At 42.9% G+C, this 23,425-nt stretch overlaps 1 protein-coding gene and 1 long non-coding RNA gene across 6 annotated transcripts in view; both read right to left on the bottom strand.

The window, feature by feature from the left end:
- Window positions 1-14,119: 14,119 nt before the first annotated feature.
- On the bottom strand, window positions 14,120-19,776 carry LOC122187179. Its single transcript, XR_006181253.1, has 4 exons — window positions 19,438-19,776; window positions 15,665-15,837; window positions 15,080-15,184; window positions 14,120-14,178 (listed from the first exon to the last, which is right to left on the bottom strand). It is a non-coding gene; the product is annotated as an uncharacterized LOC122187179 (long non-coding RNA).
- Window positions 19,777-21,165: 1,389 nt separating this feature from the next.
- Window positions 21,166-23,425, bottom strand: part of NGF (nerve growth factor) — a 47,954-nt gene continuing 45,694 nt past the window's right edge. For 4 of the 5 annotated variants that reach the window (XM_042884224.1, XM_042884225.1, XM_042884228.1 and 1 more), the window contains one exon: window positions 21,166-22,059. In XM_042884224.1, coding sequence (XP_042740158.1) covers window positions 21,328-22,047 — 720 coding nt within the window. In that variant the 5' untranslated portion in view covers window positions 22,048-22,059 and the 3' untranslated portion in view covers window positions 21,166-21,327. Of the gene's footprint in view, window positions 22,060-22,603; window positions 22,793-23,425 lie in introns of all 5 variants that reach the window. The other variant, XM_042884226.1, reaches the window with a different exon arrangement.

Raw genomic sequence — 23,425 nt, 5'->3', positions numbered from 1 at the left:
TGCAAAAAAAAGCATAAGAAAGATGCTTGGGTTTTGTTGTTTTAAGTGCAATTACACTAACCTTGGATCCAATAATCCCAAAGGACATTGGGGGTGGTTTCTGTTTTTGCCCACTTTGTTTTCTGCTGCTATAAAAAAGCCTGCCAGGTTTTGTTTTGCTTTGTTTGTTTGTTTAAACCACCCCAAACGGTTTATTTTCATTGCAATTGCTCATCTTTATGAAGCATCTCTTGCTTCATTAGCAATGAAATATCTTCTGTTGTTGCTTTAAGGGAACTTTCAAGCTGCTTTCTGGGCACTGACCTACACGGCCCATTGCACCCCTTCTAAATTGTCACCTAGGAATGCATTTGAAGAGACAAAATAATGGCAGCTCATCATCTCCTCATCTTTGAAAACATAGGAAAAAATCTAAAAGAAGGAGCAGTTTTGCATTGTCTCATGAGGGAAAAAGTTTTTTTTAACAGGTAATTTATTGGGTTTCTCAACTAATTTTCATGCTCGTTTTCCCAAATAGTTTAGGAGCAGAGTGCAGCCTTTTGCAATTCTTCTCAAAAATGTTTCAGAAATGATTATTTAACTGCTTCGTCAATGTTCTTCCTCTCTGTTCCTGGAGGCCTTGTATGGCAAATGGGCCCCATGCAGAAAATGCTTGTGAGCTTCAGGATTGGACCCACTCCCCTCACCCAGCCTCTTCACCCCCTAATTCTCAGAGGAAGAAGCACAGAGTGAATCTCCTTCCTCAAAGCAGTTCAAAAGATCATCTTTCACAAACTTTCATTTTGAATTCCACAATTTCTCATAGAGCTCTGGGCAGGAATTTTAGGCTCTTCAACATTTGGATCCAGCAAAGTCTGTTCCTAAAAGTTCACAGGAGGGAGCTGAGAGCTGTGAAGATAATTTCCCTTCCCTTCCCTTCCCTTCCCTTCCCTTCCCTTCCCTTCCCTTCCCTTCCCTTCCCTTCCCTTCCCTTTCCTTCCCTTCCCTTCCCTTCCCTTCCTTAATTACCACTGTAAAACATTAAGGTAACACTGTGTGTTACCTTAATTACCACTGTAAAACATGAAGCACAAGACCGATTTAATCAAGATTACACATTCACTCTACAGAAAGTACAAATGAAGATTAGACAAATTACTCATAGATTTAATGGCAAGGAGTGTGTGGCATATACATCTTCCCTTTTTCCCCAAGCTTCAACATTGATGATTTCTCCATCAAGTGGGCACACAGTCAGTTCCTACTGGAACTCCAACATCACTGCTTTTCCAGCTCAGCCCCAGACCCCGCAGCCCTTCCAGGATGGGACCTCAGGGTACGGCATGGCAGCTGAACCACAGTCACAACACAGAACTGACACCAACTGTCTCTTTGCAATCTTCTCCTCAGAAATCGATGCTCAGGACTCGCAGAGCGGTATGCCTCTCCTTGTTCCATTTTGCAATGCTGCAGCACCCTCTTCTGTCAATTCCTGTGCGGTCGAAGCAGCCGGTTCTTGCAATGCCAGGCAGCAGCACCGAGAGCTGAGTCACAGAAGCCTCAGCACTTTGCAAACGAAGAAATGAAAACAAAGGAAAGGAGAAATTAAAAAGCCCGGCAGAAAGCAAAAAAGAAAGGACATCTGATCTGAAATGCTGCCATTCTGACGCTCCCACAATATCAGTACTGCTGTACCGACTTGGAAGGCTGCCTTACTTCAGGTATGTAGATTTCTATCTCAAATCCAACATGTTTCTTGCCCTAAATTACCAATATCTGTCATCCTACTTAATGATCTCTGCTTTTTTTTTTTTTTTTCCTGGTCATTGATGTCTGTGCTGCCTCGAAATTTATTAATATCACCTTTTTTATTTCTGCCTACCTAGTGGTTTTTGACCAAGTGGCTAATGTGTTATTTCACAGGGCATTACGGCACAAATCAATATCATTTTAGGGGAAAAAAGAAAAGGTATCTCATAATATTCCTGTGAACAGGGTTATCAAATTGTGAATCACAGAATCACAGAATTGTAGGGGTTGGAAGGGACCTCCAGAGATCGAGTCCAACCCCCTGCCAAAGCAGTTCCCTACAGCAGGTCGCACAGGTCGGCATCCAGGCAGGTCTGGAACATCTCCAGAGAAGGAGACTCCACCGCCTCCGTGGGCAGCCTGTTCCAGTTCAGACAACCCACAAGATTATTTCACATTGGCTGTGAAGATTGGCATTTTATTTCCATCCTGAACATGCCCAGCTTCAAAATCCATGCACTGCTTCTCACTCAGCCTTTGCTTTATGCATAACCTCCTTTTACCAAGTGTCTTCTCCCTTCCTTCTTTTCACACAGTGTATCTTAGGTGCAATAAGCGTATGAGTATTTGCAACAGCTTTCCAGCATGGGCATTTCTTTGCAGTTAGTTTTACAATTATGCAAATCCTCAGACAAAGACCATTTGTTTTTGGTTATTTTCTCATTACAGAGCATGCTGGGAAAGAAGTGTTATCCAGCTGTAGATATTGAGCTACTGCTAAACATCTGATATCACTTTTATTTGTCATGACAGATAAGAAACCATCCTCGCTTGAGCAAGTTCTGTTTAAATTCATTTATTACAACAAAGTCAGAGATTTTAATCCTGTAAAGATAATCTCTAAACTGACTTTAGAATTAAAACATTCAAAATGTTTCCCTACAGGCTTGAGTTTTCTTCATTTTCTTCTTCCAGGTCTGACCTACTCTTGCTCTGCTTCATTGTCTTCCTAACTGTTCTTTCCTAAGCTATTAACCTTCGAGAGATTAGGAAGGCACAATGCTGTTATTTCTAGTGCTGAAAATCTTCCTTAAGTGTTTTACAAACCCATTTTGTGATTTAGGAACTGAAAAACTTTCATATTTGTGCTTCTTATCTCTGCATAGTGTCGTTCTTTCTCTCTTTTTATGCATGCTTGCCTCTAAGTCCTCATTCAGGGCCCAAAATAACCCTTCAGAGAAGCATAGGACAAGAAATGAAGAGAGGTTCTCTTCATATTTTTTTCTCCTTAGTTAAATGTGTCGTTTTCATGGAATGTCGTTTTCATCTGACTTCAAACTCCAAGGAAACAGCCCAGACCCCATACTGGACTCCCATTCTGACAGAGACACTGAAGCTTGCATCATCCCATTGCCATCTATCTCACCATTTCCATTCCCCTGAGTAACACTGGGCCTGGCAACTCTGCGTCTGTCTCAGAATGCAGCTCAGGAATGGCTCTCTGGGCTGCAGAGATCAGAAGAAGCTGCACTTTCCCAGCCTTCCCCAGCTGAGCACACAGCCCGCTCCTTCCTTCCATAGATCTATATGTGTCTATTTACTTGCTTTGCCTCGGGAGCTGCCATGACCCTTCAGTCTGCAAAGCCTTCTCAATGCTAAGGACTGATGTTACAACTCTCATTTTTGCAGTCTGAATGCCTCGAAGTGCAGTCAGTGCTTTTGTCCCAATGCCCAGTGACCCATGAAAGGGCTGTTCTGGAGCTTCTGGCTGTTGTATGTTTGTTTATGCTGGGATCACCACCGTGAGGACTGTAGCACAACCAGACTGAAGCCCAGCATGAAACTGGAGGTTTCCTGGAGAGACTGGGCTGCTGCAGGGACCTCACGAATAATTATAAGTTAATGAGAACATTTTCTAGCTCAGTCTTGCACTATGCAGCCTTCACATTTCATGTAAATCTGTTCCTCTCTTTAGGGAATTGTAATCTAATACAAAAGAAAGGAGGGGTTTGTAATCCTGCCCCAACACTTGGCACTGGTGAGGCCTCACCTTGAGTGCTGGGGCACTCAGTACAGAAAGGACATGGAGGTGCTGGAGCAGGTCCAGAGAAGGGCAGCAAGGCTGGGGAAGGGCTTGGAGAATATGGCCTGTGAGGAGAGACTGAAGGAGCTGGGGCTGTTTGGTCTGGGGAAGAGGAGGCTGAGGGGAGACATTATTGCTCTCTTCCAATACCTGATTGCAGCAGAGCGGGGCTGGTCTCTTCTCACTGGTGACAGGACGAGGGGAAATGGCCTCAAGTTGCATCAGGGGAGGTTTAGGTTGGATGTCAGGAAAAACTTCTTTAGAGAAAGGGTTGTGAAGCACTGGAATGGGCTGCACAGGGAGGTGGTGGAGTCACCACCCCTGGATGAGTTTAAAAGCCGCCTGGACGTGGTGCTCAGGGATGTGATTTTTTCCAACCTGAGCAATTCAGTGATTCTATGATTCTATGTTTTATTTCACAATGGCCTAGCAGTGCCTGTTAGAGAAAGCTCTGCTAATCCCTGTGCTGTGTGTGATGACCTAGAGGAAGCTGCGCAGTTCTGCTCTTTGCCTGGAAAGTCACAGGGTTCCTGTGCTGCTTCAACAGCAGGAATCTGTGGTACTGTGAGGTACTGCAAGTATTTCCAGCCCTTCCAGGAATGGGGTAACTGCCTGGAATTTCATGCGGTCAGCACAGAGATCCCAAAGGCCCCAGCTCACAACTTGCACCGCAGGATACAACGTGTTGTTGCTGCTGTCTGGATTTGAGATGCTTTGAGCCAAGTAGGAAAATGAAACTGTTCCAAAAGGCAACAAGAACAAAAAAAAGAAAGTGACTTAAATTCTAAGCCTGTGCCTCGGGATCAAGGAAGTTTACTAGACAGGTTTTAAACTGCACATTTCTGTGGTCCTTCAAAAATGCATCCTGACTGGAATGTGAAACAGGAGAATTGAGTGGTGAAATCGGGGCCACATATTTTCTGTGCTTTGGTTTATTGACAAAAAAGAGAGTGGTGATTTGTAGGCTGATGAGAACTAACAGTCCCACCAGTGAGGTCTGCGAGTTGGATCTGCTCCTAGGAAGCAAAGGAGCGACGTCCTGCTGGGCACGTTCCCACCAACAGCCTCTGAATTCTGTCCAGACCTACCTCCAGATGGCATAATTATTCCAGCAGAACAATTATTCCATCCAGGAGATGAAGACCATAAACTGCAGGGACTGACTAATACTTGCAGGGCTTGCATCTCATTATATCCGTGGATGAAGTAACTGAGTAAGCATGAGAAATCCTTAGAAGTGTCTGCCTCCCTAGAACTGCTGTAACATAGCAGCTGGTGGAGGCACAGACGTTTCCTTTTTGATTTTGCCAAATAGTTACAGCAACAGAAGATAATGTGCGATTTGTACACGGTGCTCAGCATCACTGAGAAATAGCCAGGGCAGATGGATATCTGGACATGTGTTCTTTACTGTCATAAAGAATGCAGTGTTGTTAATTTCCTTGGATAAATAGAAAAAAAAAACAAGGAGATGAAGATGTCTGGCATTGTTATTTTTCTTAATATTCTAGTGACAAGCTTCATTCTTTATTGCCTCTAGAGCACATAGACAATATGCTGGAGTTGGAAAGCTGCACTATTAGTAGCATTTGATTAGTGTTATATCTGAGGGACCACGAAGCTGCTTGGGTGTTCTCATTATAGTAATGTTATTTTTCTCTTGGCATACAAAAGCTCTGCCTGTGTTATATCAGAGGAATATCTGGACACAGGGCGTCTAAAAGAAGGTATGGTTTCCATTACAAGGAATCTTCAGTCCAAAAGGTTTACCGTAAATGACTTTATTCGTTCTTAATGCTATTTCTCTGCTATTTAATGTGTTCTACAGGCTGCATACTGGTAACGATTCCACTTCCAAAAGTATACAATACTTCACTGGGTTTTATTAAATTAAAATTTTTGCAGTGTGGAAAATCACTGATGCACTGGGATATACTTTGCTAAGTTGGTCCTATCTCCTATGCATCCTTATTCCACACATGATAGCATCTAATTTGCTTTTCCTTTTATGTGCCTTCTTGGGCACTGCTCTTCTGTTCTGGCTTGAAAATGTCACAATTTACACTTATTTTAGGTATATAGGTGAATAAGAACGTACCAGAGAAAGCCATTATGAATAACAGTCATGTAAACAAAACCCAGCAGCTGAAGTTCATTTTGATGAAGGAAATGTTTTAAAAAGAAAAAGTCTAGCCTGCTTTTATGAACATTACTCAGTCGCAATGGATTTCCCTCACTGGCTGTGGGATAGCTGGGCTGTTCCTCAAAAGACCAGCAGTTATCAGAACAGACGTTCTGCAAACAGTCATCATGTCTAAATTGGTGTTTTTCATAATTAGTCACTAGATGACCTTTAATGATAGTCAAAATTCTTTTGGTGTGGAGATTCTCTTGTTTCTGAACTTGAAAGGACTACAGGGTGGGCAAGAATGTGTTCTTTAGAGAGCTACACAATGATGTAAGAGGAAAACAGTGCTGCAAAGGACACGTTAGCATGTGGGCACACACACTACGTTAAAACTGAGTGTGTGCAGGACTGCAGGGAAAAGTATGAAAGGATAAGGAATGAAGATACGAAGCAGAGAGGAAATGCATTGATGATATACTGAGGTACTGTATTTGTACAACAGAACACAACTTCCGAAAGGGAGAGCTGCTGGTCCCAGCTACAGCTGCTATTTCTGATTGGAAAGTTGCCATAATTTTAAATAGATTCTGGGATTTTCCCAGGTCTTAGAAGTAATAGAAAAAGGCATTCAAAGTGGAATAGGAATACGTGGTTAGCAAAACCAGGGGAAAAGGTATCGGGGTTTTGTTACCATCTTGTGAACTGGAGGGAAGAATTTGAGACTCAGTTCCAACGTTTAAGTTTGTTTGTGTAAGGATGAGCCAAACTGCAGGATTTTTCCACATAAATCATTCCACAGCTGGATAGCTGTCCTTTATTTCCTCTATTCTCACTTTAATTTTTTTCTCCCATTTCACTTCTTAAAACAAACATCACCAGGTTCCAGATGCTAGGAAAGTACTCCACCTATTCTTATACTTGCATTTCTATGCTGTTTCTTTAAGCATTTACTGTCAGCTACCAAAAACGTAGATTGACCATTGCTATGACCAGAATGCATGCTTGTATACGGAGCATTTCTTTCAAGTCAGTTCTGAGAATTTCACTACTCTGCGAGATGCTTCAATAAATATAAATCACATATTTGGAAAGACAAAAATACTGGAAAAAGTAAGTAGGACTATACTTTTTTTTCTAGGATTGTGATACTGTAAACCTGTTAAGGTCTATATGAAGAACACTAAACCCAGCAACAGCATTAATTGATAAACAGAATGAAGAAAAGATCAGAAGCGTATAACGAACATTGCTGTTGTGCATTTCAGGAATAAAGCAGATAACTGCCTATAAAACCAGCCATAGCTGCCACTCAGCAGCTTTCCAGAAAAAAAATCACAATCAATCACCATTCAATCAAGTTGCTCACAGTGGCTTATGTGACACACTGCATGGACCTGTGCAAATGTTCCAGGCTCTAATTGAGCCTCACAAAGTGAGAGGAGCATGGATTAAGGTATTCTGAAGCTACACTAGAGGGCACTTGAGCTGTTCCTTCCAAAGTAATTAATTAAAGGCCAGAACAGCAGAATGCTTACACAGGAGCAGCAGCGGACAGAATTCAGCATGGGAATGAGTTGGATTTCTAGGCATTGTGTTGGTAGAACAACAAGTGATGTTCCCCCATAGCCTCCTGTGGGGGATTTGGTGTACATTGCCATATGTAATCTTTTCTTATTGGCACCATGAGCTCTCATTGAGAGATCACAAGTCCAGACGTAAGTGTTCTGAGCAAATGGGTCAGCTCTTAATTTATAGATGCGGCCTCATTAAAAATATATTTTGAGTAATCAGTGTTCACGTTTTGTAGGTTCTGTGTTGCCTGATGTTTTCTTTGTGTTCTAGAACAAGAGATGCTTTCAGAAAATGGCATGGCTTTAATAAAGCACATACAGTGTGATTGTATGGACAATCCGTATCACTGAACAGCACTGTGGGCAATGGCTTCTAACTTGACAGGAGCGTGCACAGGTGCTGATAAAGCTTTAGCAGATTAAGATCTTGTATTTACCTTCCCCATTTGCAGCTCCTTCTCCCTCCCACGTTAACCTGTGCACTGCCTGCAGTTTTATTTACATAGCGGATATTCAGAGCAGGTTTACAACTCTCTCAGATCAAAGCATCCCCACGTGAGCCCCCTCCTCCATTTTGGGGTTGCAGTTTTGGAGCCTTGGACCCACAGCACAGCCACTCCCTGTGCATTCTCTGTGCCTTGTGCATCCCACTGGCTCCAGATGTAGCTGCACAGCAGAACTACAAATTCATTTCAAGCAAATGATGGTAATGTACGTGTCGAACATACTTTGCATGAAAATTGGCAGCTGTCCACAGAGCAAGCAGTACTGATCTGGCTGGGTTTCAAACAGTTCTCCTTATGCCTTGACAGCAGACGCAGCTGAAATCTAATCCCCAGCATCTTCACTCCCAGTTGTCAGTGAAGTGAAGCTACAAGCTGCGAGGGATAAGAGATTTTGAGCAATTACAGGCCTCCTGGTGAGTCAGGTTTCATACAAAGGACTGAGACCTGATGCATCAGTCACCTCTCCTTTATATGAACTGTGAAATATCTGCTAAATGCACACACCCTGTAGTACAGCAACTGCTGGCTGATCTAGGGATCTTTTCCAGTCTCTCAAACAACCTCTAGCCTCCATCCTTTCATACCTCATCCTCCTATCTTTCATACCTTAATTTCAAGCTCCCTCAGCTCTGCCATCACTGTGATGTTACTGCTCTGTCTCTCTCCCAGTCTGGTTCCCCTTCTTTATTCCTTACACTCCTCCCTCAGTAATTTCATTTGTTCTTCAGTGCATGGATCTACTGCATCTTCATCCTCAGCCAGATGTGGATCCCCTGCTCTCATAGGTTCCCACTGAACGCCCCTCTCAGCTCATGCAGGTTTCCTGCTACTGAAAGGCTCCCAGTTCCCACCATCATGGTGCAGGAGCACCAGAGCAGCAGTGCTGAAGCAGCAGTTACAAAAAGCATCTTCACAAGTCAAGCAGGGCCTTGGGACAGTTCAGAGGGTGTTTATTTCCCATCTGATTTGATTGAGGGCTGTGGTAGAGAGGTCACGAGCAGCACCTGCCAGGAGTTGGGGGTTGGTGGGATCATCTCATAGCATAGGTCTGCTGGAGAAACTTATGGCATGCAGCAGCCTCGTGTGACTGCTGCTGCCTTATTGCAAGGCCTGGGGTCTTCCTGACAGAGGTTGGGCCTGGTTCTCTCTCCTTGGTCTTCAGTCTTTTCCATCTAGTTTAAGCCTAGCATCACACACAAACATGAAAACGTGATTTTTTGATCAGAGAAGGATGCAAGAGTCGTAGTGGGAGCCACTTAAGTTGCCTATGTTGGCAAACACGTTGTTTGTGGCAAAATGGCTGCCATTTTGCCATTGTTTGGTTAAATAATTCAGAGTTGGGAAAAGCTTCTGAAAAAATTATTGCTAGCTTATCCTTTTTGACTTTCTTGTACTTGGGTCTCATGAATATCAAGTCAGAGTCAGAGTTTTTCCTCTGTCTAGCAGCTTGAGGTTGGCCACATTGCTTGATCGTCTGACATGCATACATGGCATTTCTGTAGCAAAGAAAAACCGTGCAGGGGAGAAAGCTCTGCTGGAGTGACTGAGGGCTGCTGAACAAGCCCTCACAGGATCCACGAGCCACGTCCGATCTCACTGAATTCCATTCATATGCAAGATGTGTTTTTGATCTGATTCCTGCTAACAAGCAAGTCACAAAGAGAAATAGGAATGCTGCCATCCATTTTCCATGTATGAGGAAAGATGAAGAATGTTTTGCTGCAGATGCCAGTTTTGTTCCTTAGGATGCTATTGGGTTATGCCTGGATACTGCTAATGAGTTTGGTGCAAAAACACTGGATGGGGCACATCAATACTCTTCAAAACAGACACATCAATCTAATCTGTCTACTGAGTTACCATTGCCTACAGCACACCTGTACAAACCTGATAACTTGAATCCTTCGTGTTTTTTCAGCTTTTGGCCTTTCTGCAGTATCTTGCAGGGTGTTGGTTGTTTTGGTTTTTTTGTTTGTTTTTTTTTCAGTTCTGTTGCAATTAGAATTGAGAGCACATGGGTAATAAAATATGTCAGATCGTAATAACCTCATAAATGGTTTGGAGCTGTATGCAGGAGAACCTGTTTGTCTGCATTCTTAACCTTTAGGGTGCCAGAAGTTACCTCTAGGCTGTGGGCAGACACAAGCCGTGTAGTTTGGCCTGTGGGATAAGAATCCCCCTGTTTCATTAAAAGCAGTGATTAAGAAAAACCTCTGAAAGCGAATGGAACTTTTAAATGAGAGTGATTTTAAAGTTTAAAGACAGCATTGGGCAAACAAAGAGGAAGGATTCAAGTTATCAGGTTTGTACAGGTGTGCTGTAGGCACTGGTAATTCGGTAGATAAATTAGATTGATACGCCCATAGTGAGGAGAAGTCATGTGCCCCATCCAGTGTTTTTGCACCAAACTCATTAGCAGTTTCCAGGCATAACCCAGTAGCATCCTAAGGAACAGAACTGGCATCTGCAGCAAGACATTCTCCATCTTTCCTCATACATGAGAAGTGGATGGCAGCACTCCTATTTCACTCTGTGGCTTGCTTGCTAGCAGGAATCATTACCTTCATTGCTTTATCTCTTTTTAAAACTAATAACTTGTTTTCACCACCCTGAATCACTTAATACAGTCCCACAGATGATTTAGAATTGAATGTGATTACGCGGATCAGCCCTTGGTCTGACTCAATATGCTGTTATATTGCTTTGAAGTTGTAATTGTGATCCAGTGGTGAAAATGCACCATCCAACAGCCTAGATACACAACTGAAAATTGCCTGCCTCTCAGTCCAGTGCATGGAAGGACACGGATTTCTCATCTAGACTATGCTTATTAGTGAACATTTTCTATCTTTTCTTTCTGAGCAGTAATTTGGGTGTCGTTTTGTTGGTGCTGCAATGAGCTGTGGACTGAAGCTTTTGTTGAACAGCATTTTAAGCATGCATCGTATCCTGCTTGAGAAACCTAGTAATTTAGCTTCCCTATAATTGTAGGTATGACTGGTCTTGTCTTCTGGGAGTATCTTGAAGGGGAAACATGCAGTCAATTAGCATGCCTAACTAACCTGCAGGAAGAGAGATGTGAACTGACCAAAGAGGTGCACATAGGAGACGTGGGGTTGAAATCTCAAGATGACTGCAGACCTCTCTCCAAAGGCACAGTTTTGCAGTGCATAACTTAATGTACAGGAAGGATGTACCTTTGCTCTGTCAGTGTATACATTAGGTGGAAATATCCCCCTTGGATCCAGTGCTGTAGTGAAAAGTAACGTCTACTTCTTAATACTACATGAGTGTTAAAGAGTTTTGTTTGGGCTGGGTTTGTCCAGTGACAGGACACTTCGGGTAGCAAATGTTTTAGAAGCAGTGTCCTCTTTTTTTTGTAAGGTTTGTTTCTTTTAGGGTAACAGAACCCTCCTTTGTTTGCAGAGATGAGGGATTTTTGCTCTTTGCAAGAGTTGCAAAGTATTTACTAAGAATGCAGTTTTCAGTGTAGGCAGGGATACAACAAAAAAAGAACTGAACTGAGATGTTTCAGGGAAAAAAAAAATGGCTTGGAAGCAGCTCAGTTCTTTGCATTGAACTGCTGAAGTTCAACTTACAAGTTTCTAATCAAAAGCTGATACCAGATGGAAGTAAAACTTGAGGAGTAATACAAAAAGCATGTAGCAGAAAAGATCAGATGGAGAAAGATGAACATGTTCTCTAATGACTGCGGAGTTTCTCCAGAGACAGCTTTATAGGAGCATAACTCTGGTTATGCCTCACATTTATTTTGTCTCTAGCTGCATGCGTGAGACAGAACAGTGCCCTGTGGAGTTGGGAGCGTGCACTGCAACACGGCTCATGTCAGCACTGAGCTCAGGTCTTTCGTGTCACTGAATTATACATAGTTAACAGACTTTCTGTGAGCTCTAAAGACTTTCTTTTCATCATCTAGCTGAAAAAACAAGAATTGAAAAGTAGTGTCTCCTCTACCAGTAAAATTTTGTTGTAATTTCTTTGACTTGGTAGCAGTAGGATGACTTCTGTGCCCTTGTGTGGAAGAACAAGAGTTAGGGGACCCAGCAGCTCAAGGAGAAGGAAAAATAAATAATGAAATCACTCTAAGAAGAAAGATGTGTCCTTATTCAGAGAACAGGAATATCACTCTTTCCTTCTTTGGGGAATACATGAGCAGAAAAATTGAACCGAGAGACAATAACATGAGTGTTGTCAAAGTATTCTAAAAAATAGCTGAGATTTGTGCAGATGCCAAGTCTAACTTTGGCTGATTCTCTTTTAGGAATTTTGTAGCGCAATCTTCTGAATTCTATTAATATAACGTGCAAATATACTTCAGACAACGTGGGTCTGCACTGTGGGAGTAAAGTGTTTCTTGGTGATTTTCAAAGGCCAGGAAGACATATGTTCTTGAAATATAAACTTCAATGATATATGTAAATTGAAGATGATGAAATGTTAAAGCAAGGGAGAGTGAAAAGAGTAGTATATACACCATATGTCCAAACAAATGTCAGGTATAAGATTAACATAATAATCAATTTTGGTACTTTTTTGGACTACATTCCACGGTAGTGAACAGCAAGTAGCTGTGCTGCCTTCTGGTCCAGCAATCAGAATTCTGCATGTTGGTGTTCCAACACAATTTGCATCGTAACAGCACGCAGCATGGTGTGTGCTGCAGTGTGAATGGCACCCACCATTATTAAAAATGGAAGAAGGTTGCCCTGTCAATTAAACACCATCATTTGTTGATACAATATGTTGACATTCCTCACATACCTACTGATATGGCTCAAGGTGGTTAATAGCAGAGATATCAAAGGTGTGACAGGATATAAGGCCTGTGGTATATACTATTCATGTAATGGATGATTGTAATGATGTATTGCATGGCAAAAAACATCATGAGAGGTTGTGTGGATTCTTAGTTGGTTACCTTCTGCAACATTTTACCTCCTGTAAGAGTAGGTTTGTGTCATGCAACTGAACATACAATGCTGTGTCCTTTATAATTCCTAATGACATGTTTCCCCTGTTTAGGTGCATTTTTTTTTTTCCCAAACGTGCATTTCCCAGACTCCTGATAGAACTAATGCATCCTCAAGCTCCATTTCAGTTACGAATGAATACAACTTTTGGTTACAGCACAGCAATCAATATTGTGTTCGGATTGTTTTCACTCTGTTCCAGAAGCCCAAGATTCGCCTAAATATTTGTGGTCTGTGAGTTCCAGAGGCCTATCAAATCTGTTAGTGTGAGATTACACCCATAACTTCATGAATAATGATTTGCAGCTGATTCTTGGCAACCTTGAAGCTCTCTTGATTAGAACAATTTAATGATGCTGTTGCTGGCTAGAGAGATTTTTTTCCAATGTAATCCTCCCTTTTTCATAGATTCTGAGATTTAACAGCAATTTTTTTTTTTGCTTTTTGCCTTCCTGTAGAAGACAAAGACATTTCTTTATTGAGTGGCGAGATACATGCTGTTTATGAGATTCTTTGGATTGGTTGGTGTTTTAGTCTGCTCTTTTGTTTGGGGCTTCAGTCATACCTAAAGCTTTACCAGCTATTAGCTAAGAACATACATTGGCTTGTTTTCTGTAAGTATCCAGTTTGGCCATATTGGAAATAGAGGACTGAAGGGTGATGTATTTGCACCTCATCGTTCCCTGTTTATATAATACAGACCCTTGACTGTGCTGCCCTGAATGGATGAATAACATCACTTCTTATTTTTGAACAGATGTTTGTTTCTATAAGGCTACAATGGGATGATAATAGCAGGGCAGCAAAGCCTTTGGCTACAGCAAACAAAATGCAACAGCCATGGGTGGAGAAATGAAAGAGGAAAAAAAAAAAGAAAAAAAAAAAGAGAGTTGCTTACCTTTAGAAGGCCTCTGGTAGGTGGGGATCTCCAACAAAAGATATCCTCACCTCCACTGCTGACCCTTAAATGAGATCTGGGAAGGGTGGATCTTGACTCCATCCCTTCCAGTCACTCAGGTGCACTGCATGCAGCTGAGCTCCCCTGGGTTGGCCCTGCCTTCCCACCAGGTGCTCAATCAGTGCTTCAGGCTGTGACTTAGCATTTCCACTACAGTTTCCAAAGATGTAATGAACAAATCTTCTAGAGTGAGCCTGTTAAAAACGTGCTTTTCTTGAAAAAGAAAAAATAAAATTATTTGATGCTCTGGAATTAAATTCATAATCATGATAACAGAATCATAGAACCATACAGGCTGAAAGGGACCTCTGGAGATCTCCCAGTCCAACACTCTGCTAAAGCAGTTGCCTACGTTGGATTATACAGGAAAGCATCCAGATGGGTTTTGAATATCTCCAGAGAAGGAGAGTCCACCACCCCTCTGGGCAGCCCATTCCAGTACTCTGTCACTCCAAAAGATGCTACATTCTGGAGGGTAAGGATGTTACGCATGTAATTAATGATCTTCAAAAGCCAAATCTATAATTTAGTTACTGAAGTAGGTTAACTAAATTCTTTTAAGCAGCCATTGAGCTTCTACTGCTTGTATGTTCCTTCTTGTCCAGGGATATAAAAATATCCCATTGCAACATTGCTGAGTCATATTGAGCAACCTCCAGACCTCTGTGCAAGAATCTTCTCACTTTCACTGGTTCCCTTTGATTGCAAGGATATTGTTGGCTACACACAGACATTTTCTGTGTGCTCGGAGCTGGCATGGCCTGCTGAAGGAGTTTTTTTTAGCTAAATATTTCCTGAGCGCTCCTGAAACCCAAAATTTAAGGGGTCATGGAGGGAAAGGTTTGCATGAGATATCTGCCTTTTCTAGTCTCCCCATGTCCCTCATTTTTCCTTTTTGTTATCTCTTTCACTACAGTCACTGTACATGATTTATACAGAGCTGAACCAAATGATTGGTGTTACAGACCACAGAATGACTTCGTGTTTGTGTGGTGCTCAGCTTTTCTTGCCTGAAGTCCCTTTGGGGTGTTACTCCCAATGAATGGGCCTTTTACCCTGCAACATGCAGTCATAGCATGATGTATTTTTGTTTAATATCTTCCTATAAACTTACTTTCTGTTACAGGCTCACCACGGGCACAGCTCTCAGGAGTGTTGTTTGGTGCAGTATTCTGTCTAAACATTTTCCCACTGGATCCAATCCAGTCTGAAATTGCAACTGTCATGAGAAGGCAACAAATCATTCTGAGAAATATCTAAATTTTCCCCCACTGGTCAGAGCAATGTTTATGAACAGCCAAAGCCACATGACGGAGGGTACTCTTGAACCCTTTTAGTAATATATGCTAAAAAAGTACCAGAGCTCCCTTTTTTTTTTTTTTTTTTTGGTATGAGTAAACCACAGAACTACTGATTTCCAGTTTGAACGACCCTGGGTAGAATGTCATGGGAAAAAAAGTCAGGAAAGGAATTGGACTCAGCCCAGAAACATTTCTGACCCTCATAGCTACTTTATTTCTTCAGACAAATAGAAAGGAAACAAATCAAAACAACCACCAACAAACTTTTTTTTCAGAAACGTGCATATTCTTTGAAAGAGCATTACTATAGCGATGTATATGCCATCTGTGGATGGATGTGTGCTCATTTCCAGTCCCATTAAAAAAAATAAAATGAGAGTAAACCACTGTTTACTTACCATGTGGTCACTTTCGTATCTCAAGCCTGCAAGATAACTGAAAAGGGTCAGCCTTGCAAAGCGTTCCATTTAGCAGCTGTTTCTGTGTCATCCAGTAGCTAGCAGTCTTATGGCAAAACAGGAGCAGTATATTTTCAGTTTTCTTGCTTAGCTTCTACAGCTCAGTGACACTCCTGCAGTTGGCAAGACAGGTGGCAAGAGACACATGTTAGAAGACATGGAAATGGTGCCTAATTGCTCTCAGTTTAATCATCTGTTAACTTGCTTCAAACATCTGAAATGCTGTTTACTTCAGGCTAGCAATAGCTCTTACCAAATGTTTTTGGTTTCAGTGCTCAGCTTTGGGAATGCATTTTGAAGGAGAATTTGCCTTTCTAGGTTGAGAGAACTGGATTTCCATTGTTAGTCACCAGTCTGTCCTGCAGAGACAGAGAACACCTGCAGATATCTACAAAGCCCCTTCCTGTTTGCTGTTGCCATGATTAGGATGTTGTTTTCTGTTCTCAGCTGCATGCGAACCTTACCTTTGTTTATTTGAAATACCAACTTGTGACTTCCAAGCCACAAACAGTAAGGATGTGCAGCTAATGTTGGCAGTTTTAAACAATTTTGGTCATGTAGTTACTCTCCTGTACTGTCTGAAACCTGTGAGTACTGTCTCCAGGCCACATTAGAACCTGGATAATTCTGTCTTGTATTTTCTTAATTTCAAGTCCCTCTGTGTGCTACCAGGTGTTCTGCTGGATTGTTTTCTTTAAGTATTAAACTGCTGTATAATGGTTCTTCCATATTCTTCCATAGTTTCCTCCACTTTGGGCTACAACATTCAGTGTTCCTTAGTTTCTGCTAGTTCCTGTTTACTTTTTGAAAAGTAGCTTGGTTGAAGTGTCAGTGAACAATCTTTAAAGTGCTGGAATTTAAGATCACATGTCAGGTCCAATGACTCTTGCAACCCTTATAATGTTGGTGAATCAGCTTTTTACAAGGGTAGACACTGATAGGACGGGGGGGAATGGTTTTAAGCTCAAGGAGGGAAGATTGAGGTTGGATGTCAGGGGGAAGTTCTTCATAGAGAGAGCAGTGAGGTGCTGGAACAGCTGCCCAGAGAGGCTGTGATGCCCCATCCATCCCTGGAGGTGTTCAAGGCCAGGTTGGATGGGGCCCTGGGCAGCCTGGGCTGGTGCCAGATCTGGAGGCTGGTGGCCCTGCTTGTGGGGGTTGGAACTTGATGATCCTTGGGGCCCCTTCCAACCTAAGGCATTCTATGATTCTATGATTTTTATTCTTGCCAGAAGTGACTTTTCTAGAAGACAGTGAAACTCCTCTAGAAGACAGAGAAAAATAAAAATACAATACACAGTGATTTCAATCTCCACAAGAAAGATCTCTGACAATGGTATTAATTGCTCCAGTGAAAGATGTTGCTTACTGAAGAAATTATTCTAAGGGTGTGGCATCTACAGTGCTTCTCTTAATCATGTTTGAATAAGGGATTAGATAATGCATCAGTGTCATGATGAAAGGAATCGTATGGGGAAAGTGTGCCCCTGTTTTATAACCAGGCTCTTCCTCTGCCAGTGTCAAAACCTCCTGTCTATATTGCAACTGAAATGAAAATAATCAGGGCAAGGCTCAACAGATTATAACCTGATGGCAAGACTGAAGGTTAGAATGGACTCTTGGCACTCCAGGCTTTCGGCATAACTCAGCAGTGCAGACGCAGCAGGATTTCAGACACGTCAATACAAAACCTAAAAGCTAAACTGCAATAGCAGCAGTGGTGCAAGGATGAGTGCCATGTTAGGTGATGGAAGCATTGATTGAAGGCATCGCTGGTATGATTTGGAAAGTGCTAAGATACCTTCACCATAGAATCATAGAAGACTTTTAACATTAAAGACTTTTCCATGACTGTTCACCCATCTCTGACACGTGACACAAAAGTTACTTTCATTTATGCAATCAGAAGCTCTTTAAGAAAGATGTATTGTTTGGTCCACTGCAATTTGGAAGGCTAAGCCTCTGGAGTGTCAGCAACAGTGTTAAAAATGCTTTCCTGTGTTTTGTTCTGTTCATTATTCAATTATTTGACCCTGGTGTGCTGTAGAAAAATTGCTGTAGCATTTGTTAGCAACTGTCACGTGAGTTTTGTATTCCTTCATCTATATACTGAAATCCCAAAAGTATGGAGCCACTTTAACAGGGTTTGTACACATCAATTGTTCAAAAGCTCTCTCTCAGCCCTTCTGTAGCTGGGTGACAGCTATGGGCATGAATTCAATAAAAAAAGATTTATTAACTCCTCTGTGGAGTCTTTTTCACTCTTTTTTCCCCACTCTTTTTTGGACCCCTTATTTTATGAACAGCAAGAAATGTCAGTAATAACAGTTTACCGTCATGCAGGATGAACCAGAAGCCTAGCTGCAGTCTTGGAAGCACAAAATCAATTGAAGTGATAAGCACAGAATAGATCACAGCAATATCTACAGACTAAATAACCTCTCACCACCCCATAATGACTAGCGCAATGTTTACCAGTAGCGTCTTTAATCAAGTCCAGATTTGTTACAGTAACTCATAGAGCTGGTAATGACAGCTCTTTGTCTTTCACTCTGGGGACACAGGTAGTGTCTTTTTCGTAGAATCATAGAATGCCTTAGCTTGGAAGGGACCTTAAGGATCATTAAGTTATCTTAACCCATAGGCTCTCCACCTGGTCCTGACTGTTACTCAGAGGGAGCTCCTTGCAGTCTATCCACATTTAACATAGAGGGCAACTCCCCCACCCATCCTACCTTGCCTATCCCTTCTATAAACCTTACAGCCCTCAGTGGTGGCATTCCAGTTATATGAACCATCCCACCATGTTCCTGTGGCAGCAGTAAGATCATAGTTTTCCAAGCGCACCATGCTTTCTAACTTCTCTTGCTTATTTGCCATGCTGTGTGCATCATGGACGCACGTCAGCTGGGCTTTTGGATGCATTACCTCCCTAGAGAGCTCTCCCACAAACCTCCAGGACAAATCTGATGTTTTTCCTTGCTGTTTCCTAAGGTGACAGCATTCCCTGGGTCTTCTCTGTCACTCAGCAGCACATCCCCTTCCCCCAGCAGCTCTAGTTTAAAGCCCTGGTGATGAGCCCAGACAGCTTGTTACCTCGTCCTCCTAGTCACTTGTGTCCCATCCCACACCAACATTCCTAGTTTATGGAGGTGTGTCCTAGATCACAGAACCCATAGCCATTGGTGTGCCTCCACCCACAGCCAGTCATTCAGCTGATCCGTTCTCCTTCTGCCCAGTCTCCAAGTGGGAAGACTGAGAACACTACCTGCACTCCCAATCCCTTCAGCATCTTCCCAAGGGGCTTCATGTCTTGTTTGATATTTAATTTCCTGGTCTTGAAAGGCCAGGAGGGGATAGCAGTGGTTCAGCTTTATCATACCTGGTATCCTCTTCTTGATGTTCTGGTTGCAGGCTCCCAGCAGGCAGAAAACCCCACTAGAGAGGTTATCCAGATGGGTGCCTCAGTGCCTCTCAGCAAAGAGCCTCCAATTTCAAAGACCCTTTGCTTTTTTTTTGTGCCATCAGTAATGACTTGGGTCCTCAGTTGCACCTTTCTAACATGATCACCCCTTTCGGGTTCCAAGCACCAATCAATCTCTCTTGCCACTGAATCCACCTCAGCTTGGCAACTTCCTGCTACAGCCTGGTCAGGTGCTCTAAAAGATCATTGAGTTGGGCACACAGCTGCACCCAAAATACCCCTCACCTACCTCCGTTCCTCTGGTGATCTCCAGATTCCAGAGGCTGAATGGCAAGAATGGCTTGAAGGTATAGCACAGTCAGCTGGCTGCAGAAGGACCACAGCTCCCAAGATTGCTTTAAGGTCAGTTTCAGGGCTACAGTTTTTCCTGGTCATGCTGTCATTCATGGTAAAGATCAGATTTATGACCTTTGTCCATGGCTTTAAGGCCACAGAAGTGCACAGGCCCCACTCTGCTCCAATTACGTGTTTTGTTTTTTTTTTCCTTGGTTCCAAAATACTGTGTTTTTCACTGTTCTTCTTCCATCCCTCCTGTGCTGACTGGCAGGTGGTTGCCACGCTTACCATATTCTGCTATTGTGACAGAGCCTATGTGATCACACTCAAAGCATTTCATAGTTTTCATTGCCTCCCCCGCGACAGAACAGGAGGTCATTATTTGGAGGACTGAGGACAGTCAGGATCCTGCCCGCTCCCTGACCTTTCAGATAACTGGTTATTCACACAAATATTGCAGAAATGCTGTTCTGGAGAGGACATAACATTCTTACTGGAATATCGCTGTCCCACACCATAATCACTTCCTCGAGGAGGCTGAAAAGTGCAGTACCAGTGGTTATCTGGAATGGGCTCTGTACTGTCGCCTTATCTCTCAGACTGGCACTATTTTACAACAGTACATTTTCTTTGGAGGTTTGCTGTCCTTTGCTGTTGACGCTGGGGAAGCAAATGTTAGGGCTGCTTTTTTCCATCACGGAAAGAACAGCGTGCGAGTAAAGTGTGCCCTCTAAGATTTGGAAGACACAAAGCTAAAAACCCTAATGGTGTTTGTTTTGAAACAGTTTCTACAATGGATAGCAGTTGTTCTTCCAAAGGAAACAGTGAGAGAGAAAATACAGCTTTATCCATTGAGCAATGACTGCAACACCCAGCACGGACCCCAGGCTCCACTATTGCTTCCCGAAATCAGTGTTCTCCAAAGCACAGAAATGATGAGCACAGGGTTTGCTTTGGGGCTCCTTGCTAAAACACAGACTTGTATTTTTAAATCTTTGTTTCTATCACACATAAAAACATTTGGTCCTGTGTCAATGCCTCGCTGCCAAAAAACCACCTTGAGTTCATTCCCTTGTTTAATTATCGACTACGTGATGATTTTTGACTTACACATTTAGGTTTACATTTATAACCCCATCACTCTAATACAGCTCATGAGCAATGAGCTGCAGAACAGCATTTTAATTAAAAAATACATTTATCTGGATTCTGCTTGTATGCGGGCAAATATTCAAAGATAACTGAGAATGGATCATTTTTGCAGTGAAAACATTTTGCCAATTTGTAAAAAATGCACTACGAGTCATGCTTAGAAATGCATGTGGCATCGTGAAGATTAGTGTTTTCTACCAGGAATTCCCTGATATGACTAATAAAACTAATACCTCTAAGGATAATTAGTAGAAGTAGAGGCAAGTTTTGAAAAGACTTTTTTTCAGCCTCTTGGTAACTGGTCAAAACATTTCAGCTTATTTGTCTAAGTAAGCTGACAGGTTACGTGATGGAAACTGCTGGGGAAGAGAGGGATACACATAAAGGCCACAAAAGCACTGCACTTGTGCCGAATGGTGAACAAAGATTGTCCAGCGGCCCTGTGAGCAGCTCAGAGCTGCAGGGCTGCGTTACGACAAAGATGGATGTCTTTTGAAGAGTCCGGCTGGTCAATGAATTGCAAAACACGAAAGGTTTCCAAAAGAGTTTAATAAATAATGAGGTCCTTTTTGTATCGTATAAACTATAAATACACCATGCAGTCCTTTTTTTTTTTTTTTTTTTAACTTAAAATAATTTACAGGCTGAGGTAGGGGGATAGGAGGATGCTGTTGTGGGGTTCAGCTCCGTCTCAGGGTCTCCCCGATTTCCTGCTGAGCACACAGACACAGGCTGTGTCAATCCGGATAAATCGCCAGGCTGCTTGCTTGCCCTCCATGGTCAGTGCTTTGACGAAGGTGTGTGTGGTGGTGCAGTAAGAGTTCCAATGCTTCGCATCGATCCCTCGGCACCCGCTGGACACCGGCCGAGGGTCCCTGCACTTGGTCTCGAAAAAGTACTGCTTAAAAACGTTGTTGTTAATGTTGACCTCTCCCAACACGGTCACCTCTTTGCCTTTGATGTCAGTGGCTGTGGTTTTGTCCCCGACCCACATGCTGACACTGTCGCACACTGAGAACTCTCCCCGGTGCAGTACGGGATGTGCAGTCCTCTTGGTCCTGGCAGTCCTGTTGAGAGAGACTGCACTGCTGAGAAACCCCGTATTCTGTCCCTTCCTTGACACTGGAGGTGGCTGCGTGCTGAACAGGACCCGAGAAGACCGGAAACGCTTCTTGTTAAAGAAATTTTGGTCCATGGCGATATTTAAATCTTCTGTTCCATCTGGCATCCAAGCAAAGCGGCCGTGGCTTGTCTGTGGGGCTGCCTCGGAAATGTGCTGTCCGTTACTCTGTTGTGTACTGGGTAAGGAGTGTTCTGCAGGATACTCCAGTGGACCATTGTCCTCTGACTTTGGAGCTGCCTGTGTGCCGATCAAAAAAGCTATAATCAGAGTGTAGTACAGCATGGACATTACGCTATGCACCTAGAACAAAAGAAAAATGTAGTATTACTGTAAGCCACGCTGGCAGAAACAGATGGTGTTGCTGGCAATAAACGTGTAAGATACCCAGGACCATACAGATTTCATCAGGTTCTCATGTGGGTACCAGATGTGGATCTTCCAGAAGAGCTCGTTCAGACAGTATAAAAGTTGTTCATAAAGTGAGAACATTAGAAAATAATAGCTAGATTATTATTAATTCCTCTGGTATTTGTTATTAGAACACTATGAAGCACTTGTTTGGTATTATTAATGCGGAGACCATATGGCGACAGCATGTTCCCAGGAGTAAAATCTCTGGTGATTTTTGCAATAACCTTTTCGGCCAGCACTGGTCTTTTGGCTGCAAATACCCTGCAGAGGAGCAAGCGTAGAAATAGGACCTTGGCTAAAATAGCTGTCTGTTTAGTTCATCCGTCTGCATGGCTGTCCTTCGGGTGAGGGTGGGGAGCACCGAGCTGGTATTTGTGGAAGTGGGGGAACCCCCTGAATCTGGCCATTAGCACACACTCCCAGCCACACTTACCTGCCATGTGGACAGGCCCCAGCACTCTGGCTGGCTCAGCAGCCTCCAGCAGCCTCCATCTATCCCATCTGCCCTTTCGGGACGCACCACATTGCTGATTTGGGGCAGATAAAGCCCACGCTCCTTCCCAGAAGAGCTCAGACATCACATGTCACGAGGGCAGATGGGATTTGTCCAAGTTCAGGCTGCCTATTAGGACAAATATGGGTATTACATAGGAGCACCATGGGTGACAGACTATTTCTGGTCGGCATCTTAGGTAGAGCGTGGCTAAAACCATTATGGTCACAGTACTGGGCACAGAGGAACACACCGTCCTTTTTTCAGTGCCACGAGCAAGAAGTTGCACAAATGTCCCTGTGTAGCAGACCCAAAGCGAGTGCTAGTCTTCCTGTAGCCTGGAGAATGTGCACATCTGTTTGGGTGTGGAAAAATGTGGGACAAATATCTAAAATATCTCTAAGAACAATATTATGCTGGAACACCAGCAGCAGTAATACTTTATTAGGTAACTGCCATGTGTTGACTAAATCAGCCATATGTTAGGGAACAAATCAGCAGCAGAGGCATTGAAAACATGATCTGAAATTGCAGTCAAGGGCTGACATTGTATTCCTCTGTGAAGAACTATGAGGTACAGACAGGATATAAACAGGAAAAAAACATAAATCCCTATCAATACAGGCTCCTCCCCTGTCTTGGTGCTCTGTTGTGCATGACGTGCTTCAGCTGGCCCCGAATTGCAGCGTCCAGCCAGCAGGCAGGCAGCCTCACACCCACTGGACAAACAGGGTTTTTCAAACGGAGGAATCAGGCTGTGCA

This window comes from Lagopus leucura, unplaced genomic scaffold, assembly GCF_019238085.1.
Source record: "Lagopus leucura isolate 7727_CA_CO unplaced genomic scaffold, USGS_WTPT01 Super-Scaffold_100043, whole genome shotgun sequence".
NCBI classification, from domain to species: domain Eukaryota; kingdom Metazoa; phylum Chordata; class Aves; order Galliformes; family Phasianidae; genus Lagopus; species Lagopus leucura.
The sequence above is the reverse complement of the archived record's forward strand: the minus strand, read 5'-3'. Positions and strand labels throughout refer to the sequence as shown.